The sequence below is a fragment of the Carassius auratus genome, chromosome 1 (assembly GCF_003368295.1).
Source record: "Carassius auratus strain Wakin chromosome 1, ASM336829v1, whole genome shotgun sequence".
Lineage (NCBI taxonomy): Eukaryota > Metazoa > Chordata > Actinopteri > Cypriniformes > Cyprinidae > Carassius > Carassius auratus.
In genome coordinates this window covers 7233377-7260504 of record NC_039243.1, presented here as the reverse complement: position 1 = coordinate 7260504, position 27128 = coordinate 7233377, and the positions used below count along the sequence as shown (strand labels likewise).

The 27128-nt window shown below is 38.1% G+C and overlaps 1 protein-coding gene and 1 long non-coding RNA gene across 2 annotated transcripts in view; one reads left to right on the top strand and one right to left on the bottom strand.

Moving 5' to 3' along the window:
* LOC113053025 (complement C3-like) overlaps positions 1 to 15235 on the top strand; it is a 32459-nt gene extending 17224 nt beyond the window's left edge. The window contains exons 4-5 of the mRNA XM_026217662.1: positions 14135 to 14270; positions 14954 to 15235. Of these exons, the coding sequence (XP_026073447.1) occupies positions 14135 to 14270; positions 14954 to 15095 (278 nt within the window). The 3' untranslated portion in view covers positions 15096 to 15235. The remainder of the gene's footprint in view (positions 1 to 14134; positions 14271 to 14953) is intronic.
* A 2440-nt stretch (positions 15236 to 17675) lies between these two features.
* Positions 17676 to 21377, bottom strand: LOC113053611 (uncharacterized). The gene is made up of 3 exons (XR_003277266.1): positions 21063 to 21377; positions 18426 to 18518; positions 17676 to 18115 (listed from the first exon to the last, which is right to left on the bottom strand). It is a non-coding gene; the product is annotated as an uncharacterized LOC113053611 (long non-coding RNA).
* Positions 21378 to 27128: the final 5751 nt, after the last annotated feature.

Below are 27128 nucleotides of genomic sequence, written 5' to 3'. Positions count from 1 at the left end.
TGTGCAAATAGTTTTGTCACCTTGGATAAAAGTGGTGGAAATAAAAATCAATAATAGACTGAACAGTTCCATGATAATATGTCTGTAACATTCACCACTCTTGTCTTTTAAGTCAAAAGGCACTAGGTAGGTGTGTATGACATTAATAATTAATTGTGGAAATTAATATAGTTAAATTTATTAAATAAATTAGAAATATATTAGTTTTATTACATACTAAATTGAATGATGTTTCTCTTCTTAGTCTTCTTTGTTGGGCTTGAGAAAGCCAACATATATTTGAACATTATTATTATTTATTATGAGAGTAATTGACACCGACTAAAACTTTAATGTTTCACCAAATTCAGCACAGATCTTCAGACTCGTCTGACTTGACTTGATGTAACTGGTCACATTTTTTCCTTCACAAAAAATCCTAGTGACTTTAGTTATCTGAGAAGCACCCGGCTGCAGCCTGCAGATCGAGGCGGGGCTGCACCTACTCTGATTGGTTCGATCGTCTTTCATAGACTTACATGATAGGAAATGTGTGTGTAGTTGGTGTAGGACGGAGAATGCTGTTTAAAAAGCTAAAAACGCTGTACAGTTTTACAAAGCCAAAAGAAGAAGAAAAAAACATTAGCCTGTAACTCGCCATGTCCCTGAAATGATTGTTTTGTTAAATTAAGATGATCTTTAGGCTAACATATGAATATAGTAAATTAATTGGGTTGATTATCCACAGTAAGACGATCAGGTCTTCAGATAGAATAATTAATTATGAATTAAATAATTTTAGAAAATTAGATTATTTCATATCATCAGAGTATGAAAAGGGAAAATGAAAGGGGTGTATCATTACTGTTTTCATTTACAAAGCATGACAAGACAATTATGTCACGCTGTCAGTCTCTGTTTTCCTGGGTGTTCCCTAGTGAGCTCACTTCTCCTTAGGCACTTCACCATAGGCACTTTAATTCCTCTAGTCTGGTCCTGTCTTCACAGTAATTGCACTCCAATTAATCGCACAGGTGCAGGCATTCTATTGTCATTAGTGTCCCTATAAATACCTGTTTTTACCTGTTGTTTGAATGGAGTCCTTACCTTGTATACCTATGTTCTCGTCTCCCGAGACTTCCCCTTACATTCTCGTTCTTCCGAGTTCCTGTACCATTTCATCCGGTTCCTTCTTTTGTTTTTTTTTGTTTGTTACCTTGGACTGTTTGTTTTTGATTTACCCTTTTTGTTAATAAACATACCTGCATTTGGATCTACCCTCTCCTTGTGTTTTCCCTAAACACACACCGTCACAGAAGGACTCCATCAACCAAGATCCAGCGGTATGTCTTTTTGTGTCTCCTCCCCAACCAGCATGGTGGAGCGGAGGAATAAATATTTAAAGTTGGCCTCTTTCCACCAAGAGGGCAATGAAGTGGGTGCCATGGCACTGGTGTTTTGGTCCCTGGCAGAGGGCATGGACTACAATGATGCGGCCCTTAAGGAATATTTTAACTCTGGACTGGATGACCCGGTTCCTCAGGAGGAACTCGATCAATTGGACACATTCGGGTTCTGGGAGTTTGAGTGCTACCTGCAGCATCGGCTTCCGTGGGATACCCCAGCCACTCCTGTTTCTTCCGGTAGGACGGCCGCCAGTCCAGAGCCACTGCCCAAGATGGTCACCAGCCCAGCGTCACAGCACAAGGTGGTCGTCAGTCCAGCGCCACTGCCCAAGATGGCCGCCAGCCCAGTGCCACAGCACAAGATGGCCATCAGCCCAGCGTCACAACACGTCATTGCTGCTGAGCCAGCGCCACGGCACAAGATGGCCGCCAGCCCAGCGCCACAGCACAAGATGGCCGCCAGCCCAGCACCACAGCACAAGATGGCCGCCAGCCCAGCGCCACAGCACAAGATGGCCGATTCAACGCCTGAGTCTCCAGAAAAGGTGCCACCGACTCGCCATCATAGAGGGCAGAGGAGGAGGAGACAGGCATCTACCGTTCCTCATAGCCAGAAGGACATTCCCGAGCGGGCCGCTGCCGTCCAGGAGGACGTTCCCGAGCGGGCCGCTGCTTTCCAGGAGGACGTTCCCGAGCAGGCCGCTGCCATCCCCGAGGTGGTGCCCGAGCAGGCCGCTGCCGTCCCCGAGGTGGTGCCCGAGCAGGCCGCTGCTGTCCCCGAGGCGGTGCCCGATGCTGTTCCGGAGGCGGTTCCCGATGCTGTTCCGGAGGCGGTTCCCGATGCTGTTCCGGAGGCGGTGCCCGATGCTGTTCCGGAGGCGGTGCCCTAGGCCGTTCCCGAGGCGGTGCCCGATGCTGTTCCGGAGGCCGAGGCGGTGCCCGATGCTGTTCCGGAGGCTGAGGTGGTGCCCAATGCCGAGGCAGTGTCCGTTGCTGTTCCGGAGGCCGAGGCGGTGCCCGAGGTGGTGCCCAAGGCCGTTCCCGAGGCGGTGCCCGATGCTGTTCTGGAGGCCGAGGTGGTGCCCGATGCTGAGGCAGTGTCCGTTGCTGTTCCGGAGGCCGAGGCGGTGCCCAAGGCCGTTCCCGATGCCGCTCCCGATACTGTTCCGGAGGCCAAGGCGGTGCCTGAGGCCGTTCCGGAGTCAAGTCAGATTCCTGTTGACTTTCCCAAGTCAAGTCAGGTGCCCATTGACTTTCCAGAGTTGAGTCAGTTCCCGGTTGACCCTCTAGAGTCGAGTCAGTTGTTCATGGATCCTCCAGAGTCAGGGTTAGTTACCGTTGACCCTCTAGAGTCAGGGCTAGTTCCTGTTGACCATCCAGAGTCGAGTCATGTTCCAGTTGTTCCTCTTGAATCAAGTCAGATTCCTGTTGACCTTCCTGAGTCAAGTCAGGTGCCCATTGACTTTCCAGAGTTGAGTCAGTTTCCGGTTGACCCTCCAGAGTCAAGTCAGGTGTTCGTGGACCCTCCAGAGTCAGGGTTAGTCACCGTCGACCTTCCAGAATCAGGGTTAGTTACCGTTGATCCTCCAGAGTCAGGGCTAGTTCCTGTTGACCTTCCTGAGTCGAGTCAGGTTCCAGTGAACTCTCCAGAGTCGAGTCAGGTTCCAGCGAATTTTCCAGAGTCAGGGCTAGTCAATGATGACCTTCCAGAGTCAGGACTAGGTACCATGGATTTTCCTGAGACAAGGATAGTCACCAGTGATCTTCGAGGACTGAGTCAAGTCACCGGTGATCTTCGTGCTCCCGTTGGTCGGACCACACGGATGTGGTGGTCTTCCGCTCTGCCCTGGGGGACTTCGGCCTCGACCGCGAGGATGTGGTGGTCTTCCGCTCTGCCCTGGGGGACTTCGGCCTCGACCGCGAGGATGTGGTGGTCTTCCGCTCCACCCTGGGGGACTCCGGCCTCAACCACGAGGAGGTGGTGGTCTTCCGCTCCGCCCTGGGGGACTCCGGCCTTGACCACAAGGACGTGGTGGTCTTCCGCTCCACCCTGGGGGGGGCTTCTGCCTTGACCACATGGGTGTGGTGGTCCTCTGTTCCGCCCGGGTGGGCATCACTTGATGTCCTCCATGGACCCATGTTTTTGTGAATTTGTTTTCTGTTGCTTTTCTATCTGTCTCCTTCTTTGGACCTGGCCCTCCGTCCCTCCCCTTGATCCTCCGCCGGTCCACCACCCTACTGGACTCCTCGTTTTGTGTTACACTTCTCCTGTCTTTGTCTTTCCATTTTACCTGGTTGTCCTGTCTCTGTCTTCCCATTTTACCTGGTTGCCCTGTCTTTGCCTTCCCATTCTATCTGGTTCTCCTGTCTCTGTTTTCTGTCCCTCCCCCTAGTCCGCCGCCGCTCCACCTCCCTCCTACCTCTTTATCTGTTGGGTTTACCTGGGTTTCAGGTGGAGCATCTGGCAGCTGCTCAGTAGGGGAGGGGGTAATGTTACGCTGTCAGTCTCTGTTTTCCTGGGTATTCACTAGTGAGCTCACTTCTCCTTAGGCACTTCACCATAGGCACTTTAATTCCTCTAGTCTGGTCCTGTCTTCACAGTAATTGCACTCCAATTAATCGCACAGGTGCAGGCATTCTATTGTCATTAGTGTCCCTATAAATACCTGTTTTTACCTGTTGTTTGAATGGAGTCCTTACCTTGTATACCTATGTTCTCGTCTCCCGAGACTTCCCCTTACATTCTCCCTAAACACACACTGTCACAAATTATTGTTACATATAATTATCCGTCAGGCAGTTGATAAATGACACTGCAATAGTCTAATGTGTCTGCCAATTCAATTTTTATTTTTATTTTCTTTACTACATTGCAAAACATAGACTTTTTCTCCCCTTTATTTCAGGAAAATATGCTGCTCCTCGTTATTTGTAAGTGAAGAAATCTATAAACTTTTATTTCTATCGGCCAGTGATGATTCTGAAAGGACATACCTGTAAACCGTTGCTATAGTAACGAACACAATTTCATGATAACTGTACTCTTATTTTAGTGCAGTCTCACAGCCACTGTCAAATATTAAGATAAACTTTTATAAAGTATCATCTATTTATATTAAATTGGTATCTTTTCCGATATCCATTTTGTGACCATTGACCCGATTCTTTTCAATCTGGAATGATTAGGGACATTCTATTTTTAATATGGCTTAATGCATTAAAACTGTGTTTTTAAAAGACCAAACTCAGGAAACAAATTAATTATAAAGCATTCTATTCACTGACAGGCAAATGAGTCCAGAATAAGAATGCAATGTGTTTAATTATGTGTTAAGCATTTTCCTCCCATAGAAAACCATTAGACTAAAAGGAAAACACGTAACGTGGCATAATGCATTAAAACGTGTTTTAAAAAGACCAAACTAAGTAAACATTTTTAATAACACATTTTATTTACAGACAAGCAGGTTATGGGTGGAAATTAAACGCTTTGTGTTTGTATTCTGTGCTCATATCTGCTTGTCTGTGAATAGAATGCTTTATTAATTTGTTTACCTAGTTTGGTCTTTTAAAAAAACACTGTTTTAATGCATAAAGCCCAGTGGTGTAAAAGTATTGGCATTCATTACTTGAGTAGAAGTATAGATACTAGGGTTTAAAAAGACTTTTCTTAAAGTTGAAGTATCAACTCAAGCTTTTTACTCGAGTAAAAGTGTAAAAGTACTGGTTTAAAAAACTACTTAAAGTATAAAAGTAAAAGTAATGTAAGGGAAAAAATGACATTAAGAACAAAAGCTTGGGCCGTGCCACAGGGGCCTATTGTGCACTACCCCTCCTCCTCAAAAAAACATTTTTCTAAAGACCATAATGACTATAATGTTATAATAAAATGTTCATGTTGAAAAATTTGGGATGCACTAGGCTACCTGTTTCAGCCACATATATGCCCATTGAAAATGAACGCGTTTTAGTACAATGCAAATACAGAGCTAGAGATATGATGGCTAGTTGCCAATAAGTATTGTTATGGTGCAAAAAGTTAAACTTCAGAGACATGTCATCAATAACCTTTAATGGAATGTAAATGTACATCCAAACTTAGCTGCAGGAATCTGCGAGGGCAATGGACAAGAACATTGGTGCAGGCTTTGTAACAATTACTCTTGTGTGGTTGTTTATATACAATAAACATTATAGTGCTGTCAAAATTTATGATTAAGCCAAGTGATTAATCAAAAACTAAAAATGAAAAATAACTCATAATCCTGATACCTTCTTGATTGATAGCTTCTTGTATTCGGTACATACGTCTGCTATTTACAGTGTTCGGGGGGTAACGAGTTACAAAGTTGGTAAAGCCTAGTTATCACAACATTGTCAATCGCGTCATCAATCGCAAACGATAATTTATTAAAACGTCTCGCTACCGAACTACATACAGCAGCTTAATTTGTGGAGGAGGAAGAGAAAGCACCCATTTGGTAAATGAGCCAGTGAGAAGTAATAACTTTTAAGTAGGGTCCAGTGCCTTTTCGATACTTTTAAAATGGTACTGGCGCCTAAACAGTGCCTGAACTGATACTTAAAAAAAAAAAAAAAACCAAAAAAAAAAAAAAAAAAACTATGGATTAGAACATTAAACATTAAAGAACATTACAAATATTTATAATAAATCCATAGCTTTCACCTTGGATGCTCTAATTTCCCAAGTTGTGCTTCCCTTAATCTAAGGCTAATAAATGTATTTCACAATCTGGGTCATTATTTAATACAAAACCACACATAATGTTTCTACTGTATCTCTGTCACTCACTCTGATATTTAGTTAAGATGAGTGCTGTCTGTCACTGTCTTTAATCAGTTCTGTGAATTACTGTATGCTCATTCTTTATAAAGTAGCAACAATGTCGTTTTTAAAATACAGTACTGTGCAAAAGTCTTATGGAAAAGAAAAAATTTTATTTTCACCCCAAAAAAGGGTTTTAAGCCAGTTATTTATATATTTTGCTGCAGTGTGTCCATAGGAAATATCAGTTTGCCATTAATTTGAATAATAATCTAGTGCGATTTTGAATGCACAAGCAGTTTGGCAACGGCAAAATGAATGTTTGAAAATGTAAACTGATATTTTCTACTGACACACTACAGCAAAATATATAAATAGCCGAACACCATTTTTTAAGTGAAAATACTAACGTGCCTAAGACTTCTGCACAGTAGTGTATGTATAAAGTACGTATGATTAAATTAAGTATATTTAAATAAGTGTAATTAAAGTATGTGTTCGTTCATATGTGTTAAAGCTGCAGTAGGTAACTTTTGTAAATATATATTTTTTACATATTTGTTAAACCTGTCATTATGTCCTGACAGTAGAATATGAGACAGATAATCTGTGAAAAAAATCAAGCTCCTCTGGCTCCTCCCAGTGGTCCTATTGCCATTTGCAGAAACTCCATCGCTCCCGGTAAAAAATAACCAATCAGAGCTGCGGTCTGTAACTTTGTTTGTGTTCAAAATGTAGAAAAATGAACATAATAAGCGAGTACACCATGAATCCATTTTCCAAACCGTGTTTTTAGCTTGTCCTGAATCACTAGGGTGCACCTATAATAAGTGTTTATATTCGGACTATTTTAGATTGCTTCTGGGGTACCGTGGCGGAGTAACCCAGTACCTTTGTGATTCTTCATAGACATAAACAGAGAGAAGTAGCTCCGGCTACAATGTTCTTCCGCAAGACGCAAGCATTTCTGTTTATTAACCGCTAGAGCGTCAAAAGTTCCCTAACGTAGCTTTAAGGGCTAGATTTTCGCTGGAGGAAACGGCTGTTGTGTGATGAGCGGTGACAAGCTAAAACTTTACAGTAGATAAGAAACCGACTGCGTGACCTTTTGTAAATTGTATTTATGACAAAAAACTGCACAGATACAGATATTCTAACAATCTATCAATAAACACACACCTTGTGTCCTCTGTCTCTGTTTGAGCTCACGCTGCTCCACCGCGGTCTGCGGATTGAAGAGCGCGCTGAAAGATGGAGAGGAGACCGGTCTGACGCCGGTTTCATATGAAATTTAAGCGGACTGACTCTGAGGCGATCGGATACCGGTTCGGTTCCATACCCAACCCTACTTTTAAGAAATATATTTTTGATAAACGAACCCAACACTGGCTATGTCCTTGCTGGAGTGTGATGTGATTTGTGTCATGTGCTGGTGCGATTGATCGCGTACAAACCAATAGGATGTCGGAATGGTGTATGTTTATACTTCTCATCCAACCACAATCAGATTCACTCCATCCGGATGGCGCGATTTATCTGGATAGGTTTTTTTTTTTTTTTTTTTGAATGATGACAAGCCGGAGTGAAAACAAGCCGAAATGAAATCGATTTTTTAAAATGTAAGGAGTAGAAAGTACAGATACATGCGTGAAAATGTAAGGAGTAGAAGTAAAAAGTCGGCTGAAAAATAATTACTCAAGTAAAGTATAGATACCCCAAATTTCTACTTAAGTACAGTAACAAAGTATTTGTACTTCATTACTTGACACCTCTGATAAAGCCACATACTTTCACGTTAAGCATGCTTTTCGAATGTCCCAATTATTCATTTGTCAAGAAGAGTAAACTTGCAGCAGCTAACATATCTTGATTCAATAAATCAGACATGGTGAGTCAAGTTAACAATAAAAAAAACTGCATTATAGTAAAGGCTTTGTAAAACTGTACAGCGTTTTTAGCTTTTTAAACAGCATTCTCCATCCTACACCAACTACGCACACATTTCCTATCATGTATGTCTTTGAAAGACGATCGAACCGATCAGAGTAGGTGTGGGGCGGGACTGCACGTGCAACCCCGCCCCAGGTGCAGCCCCGCCTCGATCGGCAGGCTGCAGCTGGGTGAACGTGCTTTTAGCATTCCGGTACGTTCATTTGGACATCTGTTTTAATCAGGCGGGAAGGAAGTCGACCGGAAGTTGAAGTCAGCTGCGTGCAGCCATCTTATAGCAGAACTTCACTTGCGTTAGCATCCCATTGACTCCCATTCATTTTGGCTTCATTTTGACAGCGAACTTTACATCAGAGGCATTTAAAGACTCCTAAAGATACACGGCAATGTATAAAGGGCTCCATTACCTTCTATGTTACATTATGGCCTCATAGAAACAGTTTTTGTAAAAATAGGCTAACGATTGCGTCATACCCACTCGACTCTCTGTCGCACAGTAGATAAATTACCGTACAGACAGGAGGAGAAGCTGGCTGGCAATTAACTTAATATGGCGTACTGGCATTACATTTTAAAATACTATACAAAATAATTAATCAGAATACTTACTCCTGCTCACTCACGCCAAAGAACTCCCCGCTCAAGCTCGCCGTCTCTGCAAGATTAACGATGGCAGTTTGCACACAGCTACTAGAAGATTTACATCTGTCAGACAGGTTGCTGACGTCATCAAGCTTAGTTTGAGTCTGCGCGTCAGAAACAGAAGTGCTAAAAATAGCTAAAAATGGGCTTCACTTGTCTCAATTGAGTTCCAATGGGGTCGTTGTGTCCATTTCTTTTACTGTCTATGGTTTTAATCAATGGTATGTTCCTGCACAACCGGAGGCTGCAGATTCAGGACCGCAGATCTAGGACCGCAGTTCTAGGACCCTAGTTTTTCGTGACAGCGCCACCTACCGTACTCGACGATATAGCGATGGCTGCAGTTTCAGGACCGCAGTTCTAGTAAGTACCCTGTTGGTTTAGTTTGCAGTCACGTTACTTTGTATATAGCATCAATATATTAATCTCTGTAGTATTTGTTTTTAAATGTGACTTTTGATTCAAAATGCAGCAGAGGTTAATTACTAAGTGTGCTTTGAGTCACAATTTTAAATTTAAACATGAATTTACACAAAATATAAATGAAATATCAATTTTGTAAAATTGATGTATATCAATTTTAAAACAATTGTAAAAAATGAAGAACCTTTAAAGTCTTAGTCTCTTGAATTATACAGTATATTGATTAACCTCCTTAAGGTGAATTAGCTCATTTTCAGGTAAGTTAAAGTTGGAATCAACGTATGGAGTCACTAAATGACTGCCAATATTTTAAAAGTTGTTGAGAGGCAAGACAAGACACAAGAATGATTCAAGAATGTTTATATATATGTATATATATACACACACACAGTACAGACCAAAAGTTTGGACACACCTCCTCATTCAAAGAGTTTTCTTTATTTTCATGACTATGAAAATTGTAGAGTCACTTTTGGTCTGTACTGTATATATATATATATATATATATATATATATATATATATATATATATATATATATATATATATATGTCATTTTTGCGACAACATCACAACAGCACCAAAGTGAACCCCTTTTCCATCAGTTGCTGCATGGATAGAATAGCTGTAGGCTTCAACTCTAGAGGAAGAGAGAGCCAGAGACAGAGAGAGATAAATAAGAAACAGTTGTTTAACACATTCAACTGGAATATATGTGTGTGTGTGTGTGTGTGTGTGTGTGTGTGTGTGTGTGTGTGTGTGTGTGTGTGTGTGTGTGTGTGTGTGTGTGTGTGTGTGAAATGAAAGTCCTTGCAGCATGTGGTGCATCTCTTCAATTCGGGCAGGGATCTCCCTTTTTTGATTGTTATATGTATCTTGGAAAAGTGAGAGCCTACTTGTTAGAATATTTTGAGATGATGAACATATCCCTAGTGCCTTTTTTAATCATCTGTCATAAAATGAGCCTAACCAAATCCATAAAATCACTTCATATTGGCCATGCAAAACATGACAGAAACTAACACATGATAACAATGTATAACTGTATGTGGAGTAGACCTGCAGATTAGGCCAAATTGTAACAAGCTATTAAAATTGCCAAACACCTCATTCATCATTGCAAAACAATGCCAAAACAACAGGCTAACACAGTGCAACTATGCAGTCAGTGCAGTTTACTTATGAAAGATATTTTATACATAAATATGCTAAAACTATGACTATTAAGCCAGTATTCACACTTATACATTAAGCTGCAGGTAAATCTTACAAACCGTACATCAACCATGCTCTTGTCATCTGATAAGTTTAATTAAAGGGGGGGGTGAAATGCTATTTCATGCATACTGAGTTTTTTACACTGTTAAAGAGTTGGATTCCCATGCTAAACATGGACAAAGTTTCAAATATTAAGTTGTACGTTTGAAGGAGTATTTCTGTTCCAAAAATACTCCTTCCGGTTTGTCACAAGTTTCGGAAAGTTTTTTTCGAGTATGGCTCTGTGTGACGTTAGATGGAGCGGAATTTCCTTATATGGGTCCTTAGGGCACTTCTGCCGGAAGAGCGCGCGCTCCCCTATAGCGAGGCTGAGCACAGACATTTCCCTGATCAGAGCGATTCACTGATCAGGGCGAGAGCGTCGCAAAAAGTCACAAAAGAAGTGTGTTTTTGGTTGCCAGGGCAAGACAACCCTGCACAGATTACCAAAGAAAAAAAAAAGCATTAAGGGACCAGTGGATGGAGTTTATTTTTACAGATCATCAACGGAGTTGTGCAAGTGTTTGTGTTTGTTCCCTGCATTTCGAAGATGCTTGTTTTACAAACAAGGCCCAGTTTGACGACGGATTTGCGTATAGTTTATTTCTTAAGGATGATGCAATCCCAACGAAAAATGGTCACGATCGTGTGTTGGAACTGCAGGCGGTGAGTAAAACTGCTTAAAATATCTGTGCCTCCTTGTTAGTGCGTCCCCTCCCATGCCGGAGACCCGGGTTCGAGCCCCGCTCGGAGCGAGTCGTTGCTGCTGCTGCTCTCGTTCAGTTTCAGCCTCTGGATCTGATTCTGGATCATAAATAAACGGCTGAATCTGACTGTTAGCCATGGTTTGTTTTGGATGATGGTTTTTCCCTCACGGTAATGTCACAGCTTCCACATGCTCTCAACGCAAAAGCCTACTCGCGCTCGTGATTCTTTAGCTCCGCCCACACGTCACGCCTCCAGCCGGTCGTGTTTTTCTGGGAAAAATCGGTACAGACTATCTTTCTCTTATGAATATAATAAAACTAAAGACTTTTTGGAGTTATGAAGGATGCAGTACTTTTCTATAGGTACTCAAGATTAACAGGATATTGAGTGAAAACGAGCATTTCACCCCCCCTTTAATGTGCAGGCTAGATTCACTTATAATATTTCATCATTAAAACTCAACAAGGATTTATGAAATCATGGCCACGAATTAACGTCGTAGTAACTAATAAAACTAGCTCACAAAATTCTTAATTTGTTGGGAATTAATTATTAATTCATAGGTAGCAGTTCTCACTATTCAAACTACACACTGTTTAAACGTTATAAAATAAAACTTAATTAAATATCGGTACTCACCGTCTGATTGCTGTCCATGTCGTCCATCTTTAATTAGTGTTGATCCAGTACAGTAGGTGACGCTGTCACAAAAAAACTAGGGTCCTAAAGCTGCGGTCACAGAGTTGCTGTCCTGAAACTGCAGCCTCCGGTTGTGCGGGAATACCCTTCTCGTTTTAATAGAGGTTTTAATCTTTTGCCTGCGCTGCCACTTTTCAGAGCACCCTTCACAATGCAGGCTTACTAATTCGTCCCACCGAGAGCAGAAACTACATTACCCATACACCCTTTTAGTTTAACAAGTGAAAAGCGCATGCGTCGCTTTTGCCGCTGTCAGTAACAACTCAACGTGGCCGGAGAGGGTGTGTGAAACGCGCACACTCGGCTCGGTAAAAATTCAAATACAGTTAACAACACTTAATATTCTCTCCTGGATTCAGACTCTGAGAACTAAAACAACACGGTCAGATTCATTTGACTCGCTGACTAATACCCCATAAAGCCTAGATGATATCGCTGCAAGTCAGACACATAGATTAATTTTTTAAATCTAGATTAATCTCACTGTGATCTTGAAATTAATCTAGATTAACCTCGTATAGCGAGGCTGAGCACAGACATTTCCCTGATCAGAGCGATTCACTGATCAGAGCGAGAGCGTCGCGAAAAGTCACAAAAGAAGTGTGTTTTTGGTTGCCAGGGCAAGACAACCCTGCACATATTACCAAAGAAAAAAAAAGCATTAAGGGATGGTTGTACATGCTGCACCACATACGTAACGCACACGGACTGCATACGCACTGCAGACGGAGTATGTGTGAAACAGGCGTGAGGGCCGTAGCTGGGGTCAGCGGGGCCCCGGTGAAGGTTGTACCAGTGGACCCTGTTTGAAATTTTTTAATTTGTATGTTCGTTTATTTTTATTTAATTGTGCTATTTACACAATGTTTACATTTTTTTCAAGTTTGTAGGTGTCTATGAATCTCTGAATAATTTTTGGTTTGACTGTTAAAACTACAAAGTAGTCAAGAGCAGTGAGTGATTTTCATTTTCATTTTCTTGGATTAACATTACAGCAGCCAGTCGCTAAATTAGGCGCGGTCACTTTAAGAGACGATGAACACATCCAATATAATACACATCCCATTTTTTTTTCCTCAACTGTTTACTTTCACTTAAGAAATAACTTTCAGTTTTTTCGAGCCTAATTTCCAAGGTGGATATTTTGACATATTTCATATGTATTTGTCGCAATAGAGCAAAAATAGGCAAATTCAATGTTCAAGTGTTTTGATCAAAACAGTAACCAGCTACTCCGTTCAGCTTTTCCGCGTCTTGTGTTTGGATGCTTTAATGTTTAAATCGACAAGCGGTAAGGCGTAAAAACATGTGAAAAAGATAAGCTTTCGTGACGATGCGCAGCAGTGGCCCGTCAACTGTCCTGAGCATCTTTTAAGGCTGGCCTCAGCCAGTCGGTTATATAAAATATCAAGGTGAAAGTCATCATTTGTATAGACCCAGCTCCCAACCCAACTTTGAGAATAGATTAAAGGCGATATTTTTTTTACCGCCCGATAAGAGTCTCGCGTTAACGTGCTGCGGTAACGGTCCACCACTACTATATATATATATATATATATGCTATAATAGAGTACCGGCACCTCTTTTGGGCCACTGCCTTTAAACCATTAAATTTTTATAACTAACAGTTAAGAGTACTCTGAACTTAATTCCGTTTAGTTCACTAAAAGAGGATATACATTGAAATTAAGTAATTAATTAAGTGCTGATTGTGAATTAGTGATGAACAGCTGCTGTTAACAAACAGAATCACTGAAGAAAAGAGAAACACAAGAACTACTACAACTGACTTCAGACACAGACGAAGATGTGCACTCTCTTGGTCTCTCAGCTCTGCTGGTTCTTTTATTCTGTACCAGCCTCTTTGTAAACTCAAAACTATGGGCGGGAGGTCTTTCTCTTGTATTGCTCCTGTTGTGGAATTCTCTGCCTTTTCCTATTGTTTTAAGAAATTACTCAAAACATAAATTTAGTGAAGCTTTTAAGTTATAATCTTACAGTTGTTGTTTCCATTGTTGTTATTGTGTTGTCATCATGATTTTTATTATATTGTTGTTTCTTTTATTGTTTTATGCTGTTGTACTGCCTTGAGTATAAGAAAGACGCATCACAAATACAATTTATTATTATTATTATTCATTTGGGCCACATCACCTGACAGCTGCCATGCATTTGAAATGTTTCTGATTCCTGTTAAATGCAGTTTCCCTTCTCCATTGATGCTCTATAGAAGAATTAATTGCATTGCAGTAGAATTGTTTCCTAAACACTGTTCTGTCCTGTAGGCACTGATGTGGATGTTGAGGGGAAAGTGAGACCATTTTTGGCTCGTCCAAGTTGCAGAGAACATTTAGGATTGGTGAAAGGCAAGTCGTACCTCATCATGGGCAGATCTGTTGACCTGCCAGAGCTCGGGGGAAGGTAGGTGTCCACTGTGTGTCTTCAACAGAGCAGGATTTGCCTGAGATTTATGCCTTCAAAGTCTGTAGATTGTTGTGCATGGCTCAATGATGTGACAGTTGTTTTCAATCATAATGCTGCTTAGTAACCAAGAATAGGATCTTGATTAAAATATGATAAACAACACAAATTATCTATGATGAAAATATTTTAAGTTGATTTTGATCATTTTTGTGTTGTTTAAAGCCAAATATGTGGTGCTATAATTTGTCCAGAGATTAAAGGGAAGAAAAGTCTGTCATTCTTGAAAAAAAAAAAAATATTGGCCTAAGTAAATATTTAAAGATATTTTGTTTGAAAAATTTGAATATATATATATATATATTAAAAACTTTTGTCTGTTAAAACAAAAGTCTGTTTGATATAACCATCATTTAGGAAGCCATTTTTTTACAAGAAAACCTTAAAGAAGAGAAGACCATTAGACGTGTATTGTTATGAACATGTTTTGCTCTAGTGTAACTGAATGTTATTGAACGTTTTTCAAAAATGTATAATAATCAACATGAATAGCAAAATATATATATAAAAAAAATCTTTTTTAACACCTTAAACATCCATATTTTTCATTGATCTTTACATATAAAATTATACAGCTAATTCAGTCATTGTGTCTTTTTTTACTTGACTTTCTGTTGTTTTAGTCTGCAGTATGTTTTTGGAGAGCATACCTGGGTTGAATACTGGCCTACAAGAGAAGAAAGCCAAACTCCACAACACCGGGAGCGATACATCGGCATTACTGACCTCCAGAACAGCCTCTTAAATTTTGGATGTCTTACATAATCATATAATACCTATTCATTAATTACAGAACACTTTCATTAAATCTTAAATAATATTGTTTGAGCCAAAATACTTTGTTGTAATTTCGTACAAAAAAGAAACTAAACAAAAGGGTGACTAAATGAAACTGGAAAATGTTATTTTTAGACACCTGACTAATTAATTATGGTGTGGTAAACAGTGCCTTGCAAGCATGTTGTGATTGTTCTGATGTTTTATCACAAATCCAACATTATAAGAAGCTTTGTGATATTAAAATGATTGAAATAGAACCATAAGAGACTTAAAGGATAATTTCTGCACAGCAAAATCCCCAGTGTTAATTTAACACTCTGAGTGTGGATTATATAAACACTGAAGCAGTGTTAAAAGTAACACTGAAGCAGAGTTGAAGTTAATGAGATAATTAAGAAGTTAATTGAGTTATGATTGAGCATTATTGAGGACACCTGATGTTAACAAGCAGAATCACAAACAAGAAAAATCACAATTTGTGTGTCACCATTATAGTGGTCAGTGTTTGCTTTAGTTGGGATCTTGGCTTGTGACTTTTTAAATTAAAAGTTTGTTTGTCAAGCCAAGAGCAAAAATCACTGGGTGTTGATGATTATGTTTTAATGTAATTGTTGCTTGACCTTAATCACTGAACTCTTTTACAGTCTCTTCTCTTCTTATGGATCATTATTGATTGTAACAGCTTTGATTACACAACGAAAGAGTCAGTATTTTCTATACATTTTGTAGGCATTTCTTGTGATTCTGTGATTCAGATTTTTTTTTTATTAAAGAGTTTTAATTTTAGGCACACACAGATAACAAGAATCAGCGTATGAATCTCAAAAACGGTGACAAACAGCATATTCAGATAAACGGATCTACTCTGAACATCACAAAACTAGATACTAAAAATTCACATAAAAACAGCAAAAATAAAATATAGTTAGAATAAAAAGTTAAAAAGACCGATCAGCTCATAATTTATTCATGCCACAATGCATGATGGGAGCCATGGATGAGTTTTTATTGGCTACAACATGCTTTTTTGATGGTCACCGTTGTTGTGATGCTCACGCTGATTCTTGATGTCTGTGTGTCTAAACAAAAGAATTCTTTCTTTATGTAGAACTAAGTTTTAAAAACATGTCGTACTATGGCAAAAAATGCTGGATCACTTTTTTATCCATCTTATTTATGTACACAGTAAAGAAACCTGAACTCAGGCATTCAGGTCAATCCATGACAATTAGTCCAAACCGCAATCAATACCATAAGATTGCCTTTGCTGTGGTCTGTCTGTATGGTGTAACTCAGTTACCACAGCCACACAAAATCTAAAGATAATAACTGAAGGGTCAAGATCCCAACTAAAGCAAACACTGAACACTATAATGGTGACACAGAAATTTTGATTTTCTCGTTTGGTGATTCTGCTTGTTAACATCAGGTGTCTTCAATAATGGTCAATCATAACTCAATTAACTTATTAATTATCTAATTAACTTCAACTCTGCTTCAGTGTTACTTTTAACACTGCTTCAGTGTTTATATAATCCACACTCAGAGTGTTAAATTAACACTGGGGATTTTGCTGTGTGGATATCTGAATAGATATCATAATGAAATTTGTGTAAATTAAGGCCAAACATGAACAGACATTTAAATGATATAAAATAAACAGGTCCAGAAATTTGCTTTCTGACAGGATTTATTTTGGATCAAAAAGATATTGAAGAGGTACTGATGATGCAGTGATGCCTCACATAGAAGCCTAATGAATAATTTAGTCCATTCTAGAATATTTAAGAAGAAAAACCTCACTATCCCTGTGCCTGGAGCATCTCAGGTCTGGATGCTTATATAAAGAAGATAAAACTTAAAAAACAGTTACACAGAAGGAATTTGAGGTTGAGTTTTTTTTTTCTTATTGCCTTCAGTTGTTCATAGGAAGGAAGGGGAGACAAAAGGCTCTCACAGATGTTAAATGCAGCGCCAGCAGCATGACTTATTATGTAAGAGAATGTCAATATTGCATACAAAGAAGTGACATTACATGCAAAACACCATTTACAGATGTATGTAAACATAAAAATAAATAATATTAAACAAAACCTTTAACAAAATTAATTGAAAAGATTAATACTGAAGATGAATTATTGGCGCAGAGTTATAGAGGCTAGAATATTGTTTTTTCTTTCTGCCGTATTTCTGCAGCATCTCAACTGACCACATTTCAGCCCTCTAGGTCACTTGATGTGACTTTAGAAATACAACTGAGCCCAAGCACCAGGTCTTGGAAGCTGTGTGCAAAAGCAGATCAATATAAAATGAACTATGAGTACTTAAGACCATTTATTTGCCAAGGTATGCTCATGTGTTTTGTAAAATGCCCTGTAGACTATTTGGACTATTTCTAAGTGAGGAGATCTAATATAGAATGACTACACAAAATCTGGAATAATTACACAAAAGTCTATATTTTTAAACTATTATAAAAGTGACATATATTTGCAAAAAAAAAAAAAAAAAAAAAAAAAAAAATAGGTACAAGATTTACAAATGTACATAAAGAAATGCTGCATGTTGAAATCCCAATCCTGTAGAGAGAACACTACTGTGGAGGACAGAGATAAAAAATGACCCAAAAAACATAGCTTTCGCTAATGCCCTTTGAAAAAGACGGTTTTATTAAGCTTCTGTCACATGTTGTTACTTTGTAAGGTAAGGTTTGTCAAACAGGAACACAACTAATGTTAACAGCGAATGGTGGTGGCTGTCTATGCCATACTCCATTTTGCCGTTGTGCTCCCCGAGTACAAACACATCCTCTGACCCTATTTCGTACAATGAACATGACCTCTAGCAGTTTGATGGGCTGTGATCGTCTAGTACTGGCTGATGAATGACACACTCTGCTGCCCTGACGACCCTCACTGTGTCTTCTGATGTCATCACCAGACCTCCAATGTGTTTAAAGTCAGCAGGTGGAAGTTCTGGTCCTTGATGCAGCATCTGTCACCAGGCTGGCAGGACAGACATCACAGGACAGCTTCTTGAATGACATTATCATACAATTCAGACTGTATCAGTTGTGATAAATTCTTCAAACAGATAGTCAAACACAGTATGCATGTGTGTACTTTAGAATAAGACAACCACACTAAACTAGTTATGAGAAGGTGTCAAATAAATATTCTGCGATCGTGTAAACAAACTTGTAAGAAGCTTTGGGTCAACACTAGTCTTATAATACTGTCTTATAATACTGTGTAACAGGACCCACATCCACTAAGTAACTAACAATTATATAATCATAATATTGTCATATCTTACAGGTGAAAGGTGATCCCACAGGCTCTTGTTTTGAGTCTACGGCAATTGGAGCATTTGTAGGCAGGCATCTTCTCCTCTAAAGCCAGCAATTTCCTGTATCATAAGGCAAGATGTTTTTAACAAAACAAACCAATTGGAAATCATGTGCAACTTAAGTAATATTGAAAAGAAAGAACAATTCTGGCTCTCCAACTAATGTTAAACTGCTTGGTAGCAGCTAAACTGTAACTACTAGCTCTCACTCAAAGCTCCTTGTTATTAGCCAGCTAATAACTACATCCACATCCACAAAGATTGTAATTTAGACAAAAGATTAGTTGTCATAAAATTGTTACTGATGTCAGCAAAACCTATATAATTGAACAGCTCGATTGTGGTCTCAGCCTTAAAGGGTTAGTTCACCCAAAAATGAAAATTATGTAATTAATAACACACCCTTATGCTGTTCCAAACATGTAAGACCTCCTTTTATATTCGGAACACAGTTTAAGATATTTTAGATTTAGTCCGAGAGCTCTCAGTCCCTCCATTGAAGCTGTGTGTACGGTATACTGTCCATGTCCAGAAAGGTAAGAAAAACATCATCAAAGTAGTCCAGTTAAGTTACTTATCGGGTTTTACAGTGCTATTTCTTTTGTCTGTTTTCTTAATTGCAGAATATTTATCATGTGAATCCAGTCCTTCGTGCTGTCTTTGCTGTAAACTGGTTTAAAGGGACAGAAGTGAGAGACTTATTTACCCTCATTTGATAAATCTGTTTTGAAAAAAAAATATATATATAATTTACATTTATCTGTTTCGGGTTTATTGTTGTTGTAAAAACTTTTCCAAAATAAAAAAGTAAGTAAGTGAAATTTTCACTTATTTTTCACAAAATCTTGAAGTGTTCCTGTAGCTCAGTGGTAGAACATTGCATTAGCAAGTGCAAGGTTGGGGATTCGATTCCACGGGAACACATGATAGGTGAAAATTGTTAGCCTGAATGCACTGTAAGTTGCTTTGGATAAAATTGTCTGCTAAATGCATTAATTTAATATTATTTAATTAAATTTTACTCAATAAAATGTATGTATTATTATTTTATTTTTTTTACTTAACTTAAGTAGATTTACTTAATTTCCAAATGTGTTAAATTTACTTGAAATATGCTTGTGCAAAAACTTGCCAAATAAAAATTAAGTAAATTTACTTATTACTTTTTTCAGTGCAGGAATCTTGAGCAGCTGGGACGATTTATACCGTAGCAATACAGAGCCAGCCAGTCACATCGGGTGCTGACGTGGAGATAAGCTTCAGTGGTGGAAGACAAACCAGCAGCGATTTTCACTGCTGGCAAAAATGGCAATAAATCTACCTCTGTGCCCAGTGAAAGACTTTTCAGTACTGCTGGGGACATTCGTTCCCACCCGGCTGTCACCAGTTAATGCAGAGCGTCTTTTTTTTTTTTTTTTTTTTTTTTTTTATTAAACTCATTTCATGTGAAAGATTAGGAGGTTTTACGTTAATTTAATTATGATGCAGGAGATGTGTGTGATCTTCCGTAATATTTTTCGTAATATTTGGCTACTGTTCTAATCGTAGCCTACACTGTAAAAAATTTCTTGTTGTTTTTACAAAAACTTTTTGGCAGCTGTGGTTGCCAGAATAATTTTGTAAAAATACAGAAAACTGTAAACACATTTACGTCAAAAACTGTGAATTTTACAATATAAAGCTGTAATTTACAAACAAGAAAATGTGAATATAAACCAGTAAATTCAACAACACACAAAATTAAATCTGTTTTGTACCTTGAAAATACTGACAACCACCATAATAATAAAGATAGTACTGTATAAGAGAAAGCCACATGAAGTATCAAAGCTCATCACAAGTAGCTTCACCACAAGCAGAAGTATATATTAACATATAGAAGGTGCACATTTATGGAAACACAAAACACCATCATGGTAACACACGTGATACTTAAATAATGCAAAAAACTTTCATTAAGCAACAGAAGATGTAACATAAAGCTCAAATGTACATAACTGATAACAAGAACTATTTAAAAACATGATTATTTAAACAAAATACTTTCAAACGTGGAGTGTCACGCAGGGAATTCTGGGAATATCAGTTTACAGTTTTAGACTGTAAATTATACATTGATTTGTTCTTTTTTTACTTCTAAAAGCTGTATAATTAACAGAATTTTACTGTAAATTTACATTAAATGCTTTGTTAGATCTTTTACAGTTTTTCCCTGTATATAGTACGGGAACTTACTGTTAACCTATTATCAGTTTTTTTCCGTAGCGTTTTTACAAAATTTTACAGTTAAAATTACACTTATTTTTTACAGTGTATCCTAAACGAAAACTAAACAGCCTACTATGTTTATTGAGTTAATTTTCAATTACATTCATTTCAGTTAAGTCACCAAACATATTCTGATTTTTAAAAAGAAAAGAAAAACACTTTTCTTTGCATTGCTGCAAGGTTTTGGTTGTTGACTTGGGTAAGCAAGACATACCTAAAATAATCGATTTTGCGATAGTAAAACGGCAAAGAAATATTTTGATGATATGATATTATAACAGAACATCGAAGCGAATGGTGGTGTGTTGAAATAACAGCCTCTTTATTTTCGATTACCTTCGCTCCGATTTGATTCCCGCACTGGCCCGCCTGCAGGTGCACGATCTCGCGCATGCTGACCTCAGATGTCCAGCGACTTCAAAGCGACGAAAATGAGGTTGGAAAAGGTAAAATCTCAACGGCTCGTTATCACACCCTCTTCGGACGACTGTCTCGCCGAGACTAGTGCGCGTTCCTGTCAGCCTGCTTCCAGCCGTGCTGCATTATGACGCAATCCCATCTCCATGACAACGGAGCGGATGAGACGGTCCAGCGCTCCTTCATCTTTCTCCTGTCGAGCCTCAGCTCTGAGGCCGTTGTATATTCCTTTATGCATTTTTATATGCAGTGAAGTGAATTAGCAGCAATGTGGAAATAGAACAGAATTAATATTTTTTCTTTTTATTTTTCCATTTCCACAATGATGACAGTTTTTTTTTTTTTTTTTTTTTTTTTTGAAACACGTTGTTAAAAATAAAAGCTCTTAAGTGGTTCTAGAAATAATCTCTTTTTGTCTGGCTTTGTAAGGTTTCTGAATTGCTGTATGACTGATTTGAGATCACTGTGTTGTATCTGTATCGCACGGGCCTAGAGACGCGTTGCCCCACGTTTGGAGAAGTGTCTGGCTGCAGACTTGCACTTGGACTCTCAGACTTGCATTCTCAGACTTGCACTCTCAGACACTTGTGCTTCCGCTAGCGATGTCACTTGCAGTCTTTATTTTTATTATTATTTTCTTCTATTTATTGATAACTTTTTATTTGAATCTTTCAACATTTTACAACAGTAGCCAGGTGGTGAAGAAAAGAAAAAAGAAACTAAATTGCAATGTCACTTGCAATCGCTACTTGCACTCTCCGCTACCTGTGAAGTCACTTGCAATCAACACGTTCGTGCATGTTGCCAATGGAGACAAGACGCTGTGGTGGTGATTAAACGATTAAAACTAAATTAGTAGGTCTACTACTATACACAAAGTCTTTCGTTAAGCGTTTTCCTCCTGTAGAAAAAAACAAACACTTAATATGGCATAGTTCAATTAAAAGACCAAATTCGAAATATAGTTATTATTTAATGTACAACAAAGCAAGCAGATGGCTATGAACACAATGCGAACGCTTAATGTGGCTTAATAACAGACTAAGATGATAAAGACAATTCAGTAGGCCTATCCTATATGTCTTGTTGTTGACTCAATGTATATACAGACCAGCAAATATGAACGTGCATTATGAAATGCATTAAGTGATTTTAAAAGGATCAGCTCCGTACAGGCAAGCAGACGAGTACAGAACGCAGTGCGTTAAATTGTACATTACACGTTTTCCTCCTATAGAAAATCATTATAAATAAAACCCATAATGTAGCTTAATGGACAAAGACAGTGATATAAACAAGTTGTGGACAGTTTATTCTATATGGAAAAATGCTTAACACGAAACTTTGCGCGTTGCGTTTATTCACCACCACAGCTTCTTGTCTCCATTGGCAACAAGCACGATTTGTGTCGATTGCAAGGTAGCAGAGAGTGCAAGTAGCGATTGCAAGTGACATTGTAATTATGTTTATTTTTTTCTTGTCTTCGCCACCTGGCTACTGTTATAAAAAGTTGGGAAATTCAAACAAAAAGTAAAATAAATAAAGAAATAAAGAAATAAAAAATAAAGACTGCAAGTGACGTCACTAGCGTAAGTGCAAGTGTCTGAGAGTGCAAGTCTGAGAATGCAAGTCTGAGAGTGCAAGTGCAAGTCTGCAGCCAGACCCTCTTGGACGTTTGTCGTGTATGCCCCATAATACTAATCTTGTTGATCGTTATAATAGCATACATTTTCTGTAAAGATACGAATAAAAACAACTCACCTGTCGAGTAAAACACAAGCGAGATCGGCATCTCTTTCTAGTTGAAGTTTGTTGCGAAGCTACTTCTGCATTTGTCCACGACACTGTTTTCATGTGGTTTCTACATCAGTAAAGGCGGTAACAAAGTGTAACTAACGTCATTGATAGGCGACTGCACTGCCCCGTGTCACTATTTAGAATGGGAATTTTCTCATGATTTACAAGTAGTTGAAAACATTAGAGATTAAATTAAATTTATGCATTTAACAGACGCTTTTATCCTAAGCAACTTACAGTGCATTCAGGCTATCAATTTTTACCTATCATGTGTTCCCGGGGAATCAAACCCCCAACCTTGTGTTTGCTTGTTTGCTAACGCAATGCCCTACCACTTGAGCTATTGTTAGTAATCAGCTGGACAAAATATATAACACTAGCCTAGTGGTTTTTGGATATTTTACTGTAAATATCTTCCAAATTGTACCTTTAATGGTCAATCCCCATCTTATCTCTCAGATCACCTTATTCCTTTTTCATCCTCCAGATCTCTAAGATCTTCTGATAGAGCTCTCTTAGTTGTCCCTCGTTCACGCTCAAAAACAAAGGTGGATAGGGCTTTTTCTATTGCAGCCCCCCGTCTCTGGAACCAACTTCCACTGGACATTCGCTTTGCACCTTCTATTACAACATTTGAAATGAATTTGAAAACATATCTTTATTCCAAGGCATTTTAATTCAATTTTATCTATATTCCATTGTTTTACTGTATCATCTGTTTTGTTTATTTTATGTTTATCTTTGACTTTGTTCAGCGCATTGGTCAGCTTTGTTGTGATAAATGTTCCATATAAATAAACTTTACTTACTTACTAACGTGATTCTCTTCCACTCTTCTTTTGCTGTTCTATTGAACTTTCCAACTGATTGACCTCTTTGTCCTGCCTCTGTCAATCCACACACAAGAACATGGTCTATCACAGTAGCTCTGATTTCATCTGAAATGATTGTTCTTGGTCTTGCTCTTCCTCGTCTTCCTCTTCCTCCATGTCGTATAAACACTCTTCCGTACCTCTCAGATTGATGGATGCACACCTGCCATCTGTGCACTTCGAACTGGCTTATATTTTGTACATTCATTTAGAAACAAGTGTGAACAGTTTTGAATTATTGTGTATAAATGATGACAGCTGTGTTGCAGTTGTGCTTAACCTTTGCCTTCTTGCATTTAGGGTTTTGCATCACAAGTTAATCACAGTGCAAATTGTGTTTGAGTGAGTGAGAATGTGTTTTGCAAAAAGAGTGCATGATCCACAAACAGTGTCTAAACTGCCTGAACTTGTTTAAGTGTGAGTGTGACGTGACATTCAGCCAAGTATGGTGACCCATACTCAGAATTTGTGCTCTGCATTTAACCCATCCAAAGTGCACACACACAGAGCAGTGAACACACACACTGTGGGCAGCCATTTATGCTGCGGCGCCCGGGGAGCAGTTGGGGGTTTGATGTCTTGCTCAAGGGCACCTAAGTCATGGTATTGAAGGTGGAGAGAGAACTGTACATGCACTCCCCCCACCTACAATTCCTGCCGGCCCGAGACTCAAACTCACAAACTTTCAATTGCAAGTCCGACTCTCTAACCATTAGGCCACGACTTCCCCACAAAGGTTTTGCAAAAAGAGTGATCTATTTGACAAATTGGTTTACGCTATTGAGAATTTGGTGCAGAGTATAGGGTTAAGTGTCTTGATGTATCCGACTCAAATAACTGAGTTGTTGTATTGATGGAATATTACTGTCAATATTTCTGATAATTTAAATTTTTTATGTAAGTATTTTATTTTTCTCGCTTAATGCATAGGATGTTCAGGCATGTAAAGTAAATTTATATTTTTATACTTGTATTTAATTTTGTTGTGAAACAGATTTAACTATTAAACCAGTGCATCGATGGTTGCTGACATCACTTGCACACCAGCTCGTGCTGAGAGAGCAGTGTGTGCAATTTAGCAATTTTGTTGCTAAATTTAGCAACTTTTCAGATTACCCTTGCAATTATTTTCCCCAAGAGCAGCTAGCAACAATTTTTAATTTTTTTTGGCAACTTTAAGTAACTTTTAATAAGTGACTAAGACAATAAATAAACACACATTAAACACACAAAAATCTAGATTAAAAACACATCTTTTTCGCCAAGCATTCGAATAATGTATCTTTTTAATTGTGAGTGTAGTTGCATCTGATCAAAGGTGCATTTTTATTCATTACCTTAGGTTAAACTAATCTTACTTTGATGGATCAGCAGCTATGCTAATGATGTCTGTATTTTGTTTCTATGTCTAGGATTTACACAAGCTCCAGTCTGGATCCAGAACACCTGAGAAGAGATGATGCTGACCCTCAGAGGACCCCAGATGATGCTAACCCTGAATCAACAAACAGAACTAACAATTATTGCTAAATGTGTGACTGCATCATATAATAACTTAATTAATAATATTGATAGTTCATCGTCTAGCTGACTACGTCTTGTATTATTATTATTATTTTTATTTTTTCTAAAATCCTGTCAAATGTGCACAAACTACTAGCTACTACTAAATATTGTAGAAACATAATTTTCTGTAAAGTTGCTTTGTAACGATTTGTTTTGTAAAAAGCGCTATACAAATAAACTTGAATTGAATTGAATTGAACACATTTCCCATTCAAATTACACAAAAAGAGGAAACCAAAGATGACTAGCAGTGCACATATCAAGTGAAATGCTAATTGTTCAGTTTAATAATAAATTAATAATTGTTCATTTATGATACACTTTGTTAACAGCTTGTACCTGTGATTCTGTAAGTACCCTGTAAGAAAAATGGAAAAGATACTAGTAATTTTCCAGGACATTATCCACCCTGTAACCTCAAAACAATGTGTAATTTAAAAAAATTCAATAAAAAATAAATAAATACAGAATTTTTTTTTCATATTACATAGTAGATTGTGCCCTATATTCACAGACTTTTCTTAGAGTGTAGCACACTAATTAACTACTAATACTTTGTAAAGCATAATTGTTGGGATGGTGTAGTATTAGTTTATTAGCTATTAAAAAAAAAAACGTACACTTTAAACATTAAAAAATTATTTAGTGTTCAATAATTCAATGAATTAAAAGATCTGTTCATTTATATTTTAATATTATGTTATGCATGTTATTTTACATTCAAATTGAAATTAACATATATAAAAAAAATTTTGGCTGAGATTTGATGTTGTGACACAATTTTGCATCATGATTTCACAAAGACGTCATCGCGCAGTGACATCATAAGTAATTTTGCAAGTTTTAGCATCAGTGACGGCGCTACACTGGGGCTAGCCCCGTCAGAATTTTTATTAGCCACCTGTTTAGCCCCATTTCTTTATATCATTGATATTCTGGCGCCGTGCCTGCAACAAATCAACCTTCCTTTAGCAACTTTCCCTGAAAAATAGTTGGCAACACTGTGAGAGAGATGTCGCTTAATCACATAATTGCTGCTTGAAGTTATATTTATAGTTAGTTTTGGACTTGTTATTCTAATAGTTATTAATCTTATATATCTGCCAGTGAAATGAAAGTCTTGCACAATCACAGAAAATAGTTTATATCTGCACTACAAAGTCAGGTGGATGTGTTTTATAGAGGGTTATTTATGTTTAAATATAAAATCCTTAATCATTTAACACACCCTATTGTCATTTTAATAGAGAGCTCATTTGAATCTCATTTACACAAAAGCACAGTTGTTGAGCCGAAACATCTTGGACATACGGCTCAACAACTATGGAAAATAGGGCTCACGGCTATATATGCTGTTTGTTCATTATTTCGACCCTAAAAAGATCAACAGAGCAGGTGCCAATTTACCAAAGGTTGAACCTCGTTTTTTGCAGGTAATTTACAGGAAATCTGAACTGGACTGCTGTGAACTCTTCATGTCCTTTTCTGCTCTTTATTAATCTCTTGTTTGATTCACAAAACTGAACTCAATTTACTGACAGCAGCTTTACTTAAACACTGAACAAGTGTGAAATTCAAAATATGTGAATTAAAAAAATTGCATTCATATTCATAAAATCTATAAAAATAGAAAACTGTTATTTCAAGCATAAGTATAATTTGCTATACTGTTAGACTGTAGATTGGTGAACTGAAGTGTCTGTTTATTTATAACTCAAATGCAAACAGACAGAGAGAGAGTGATCAGATT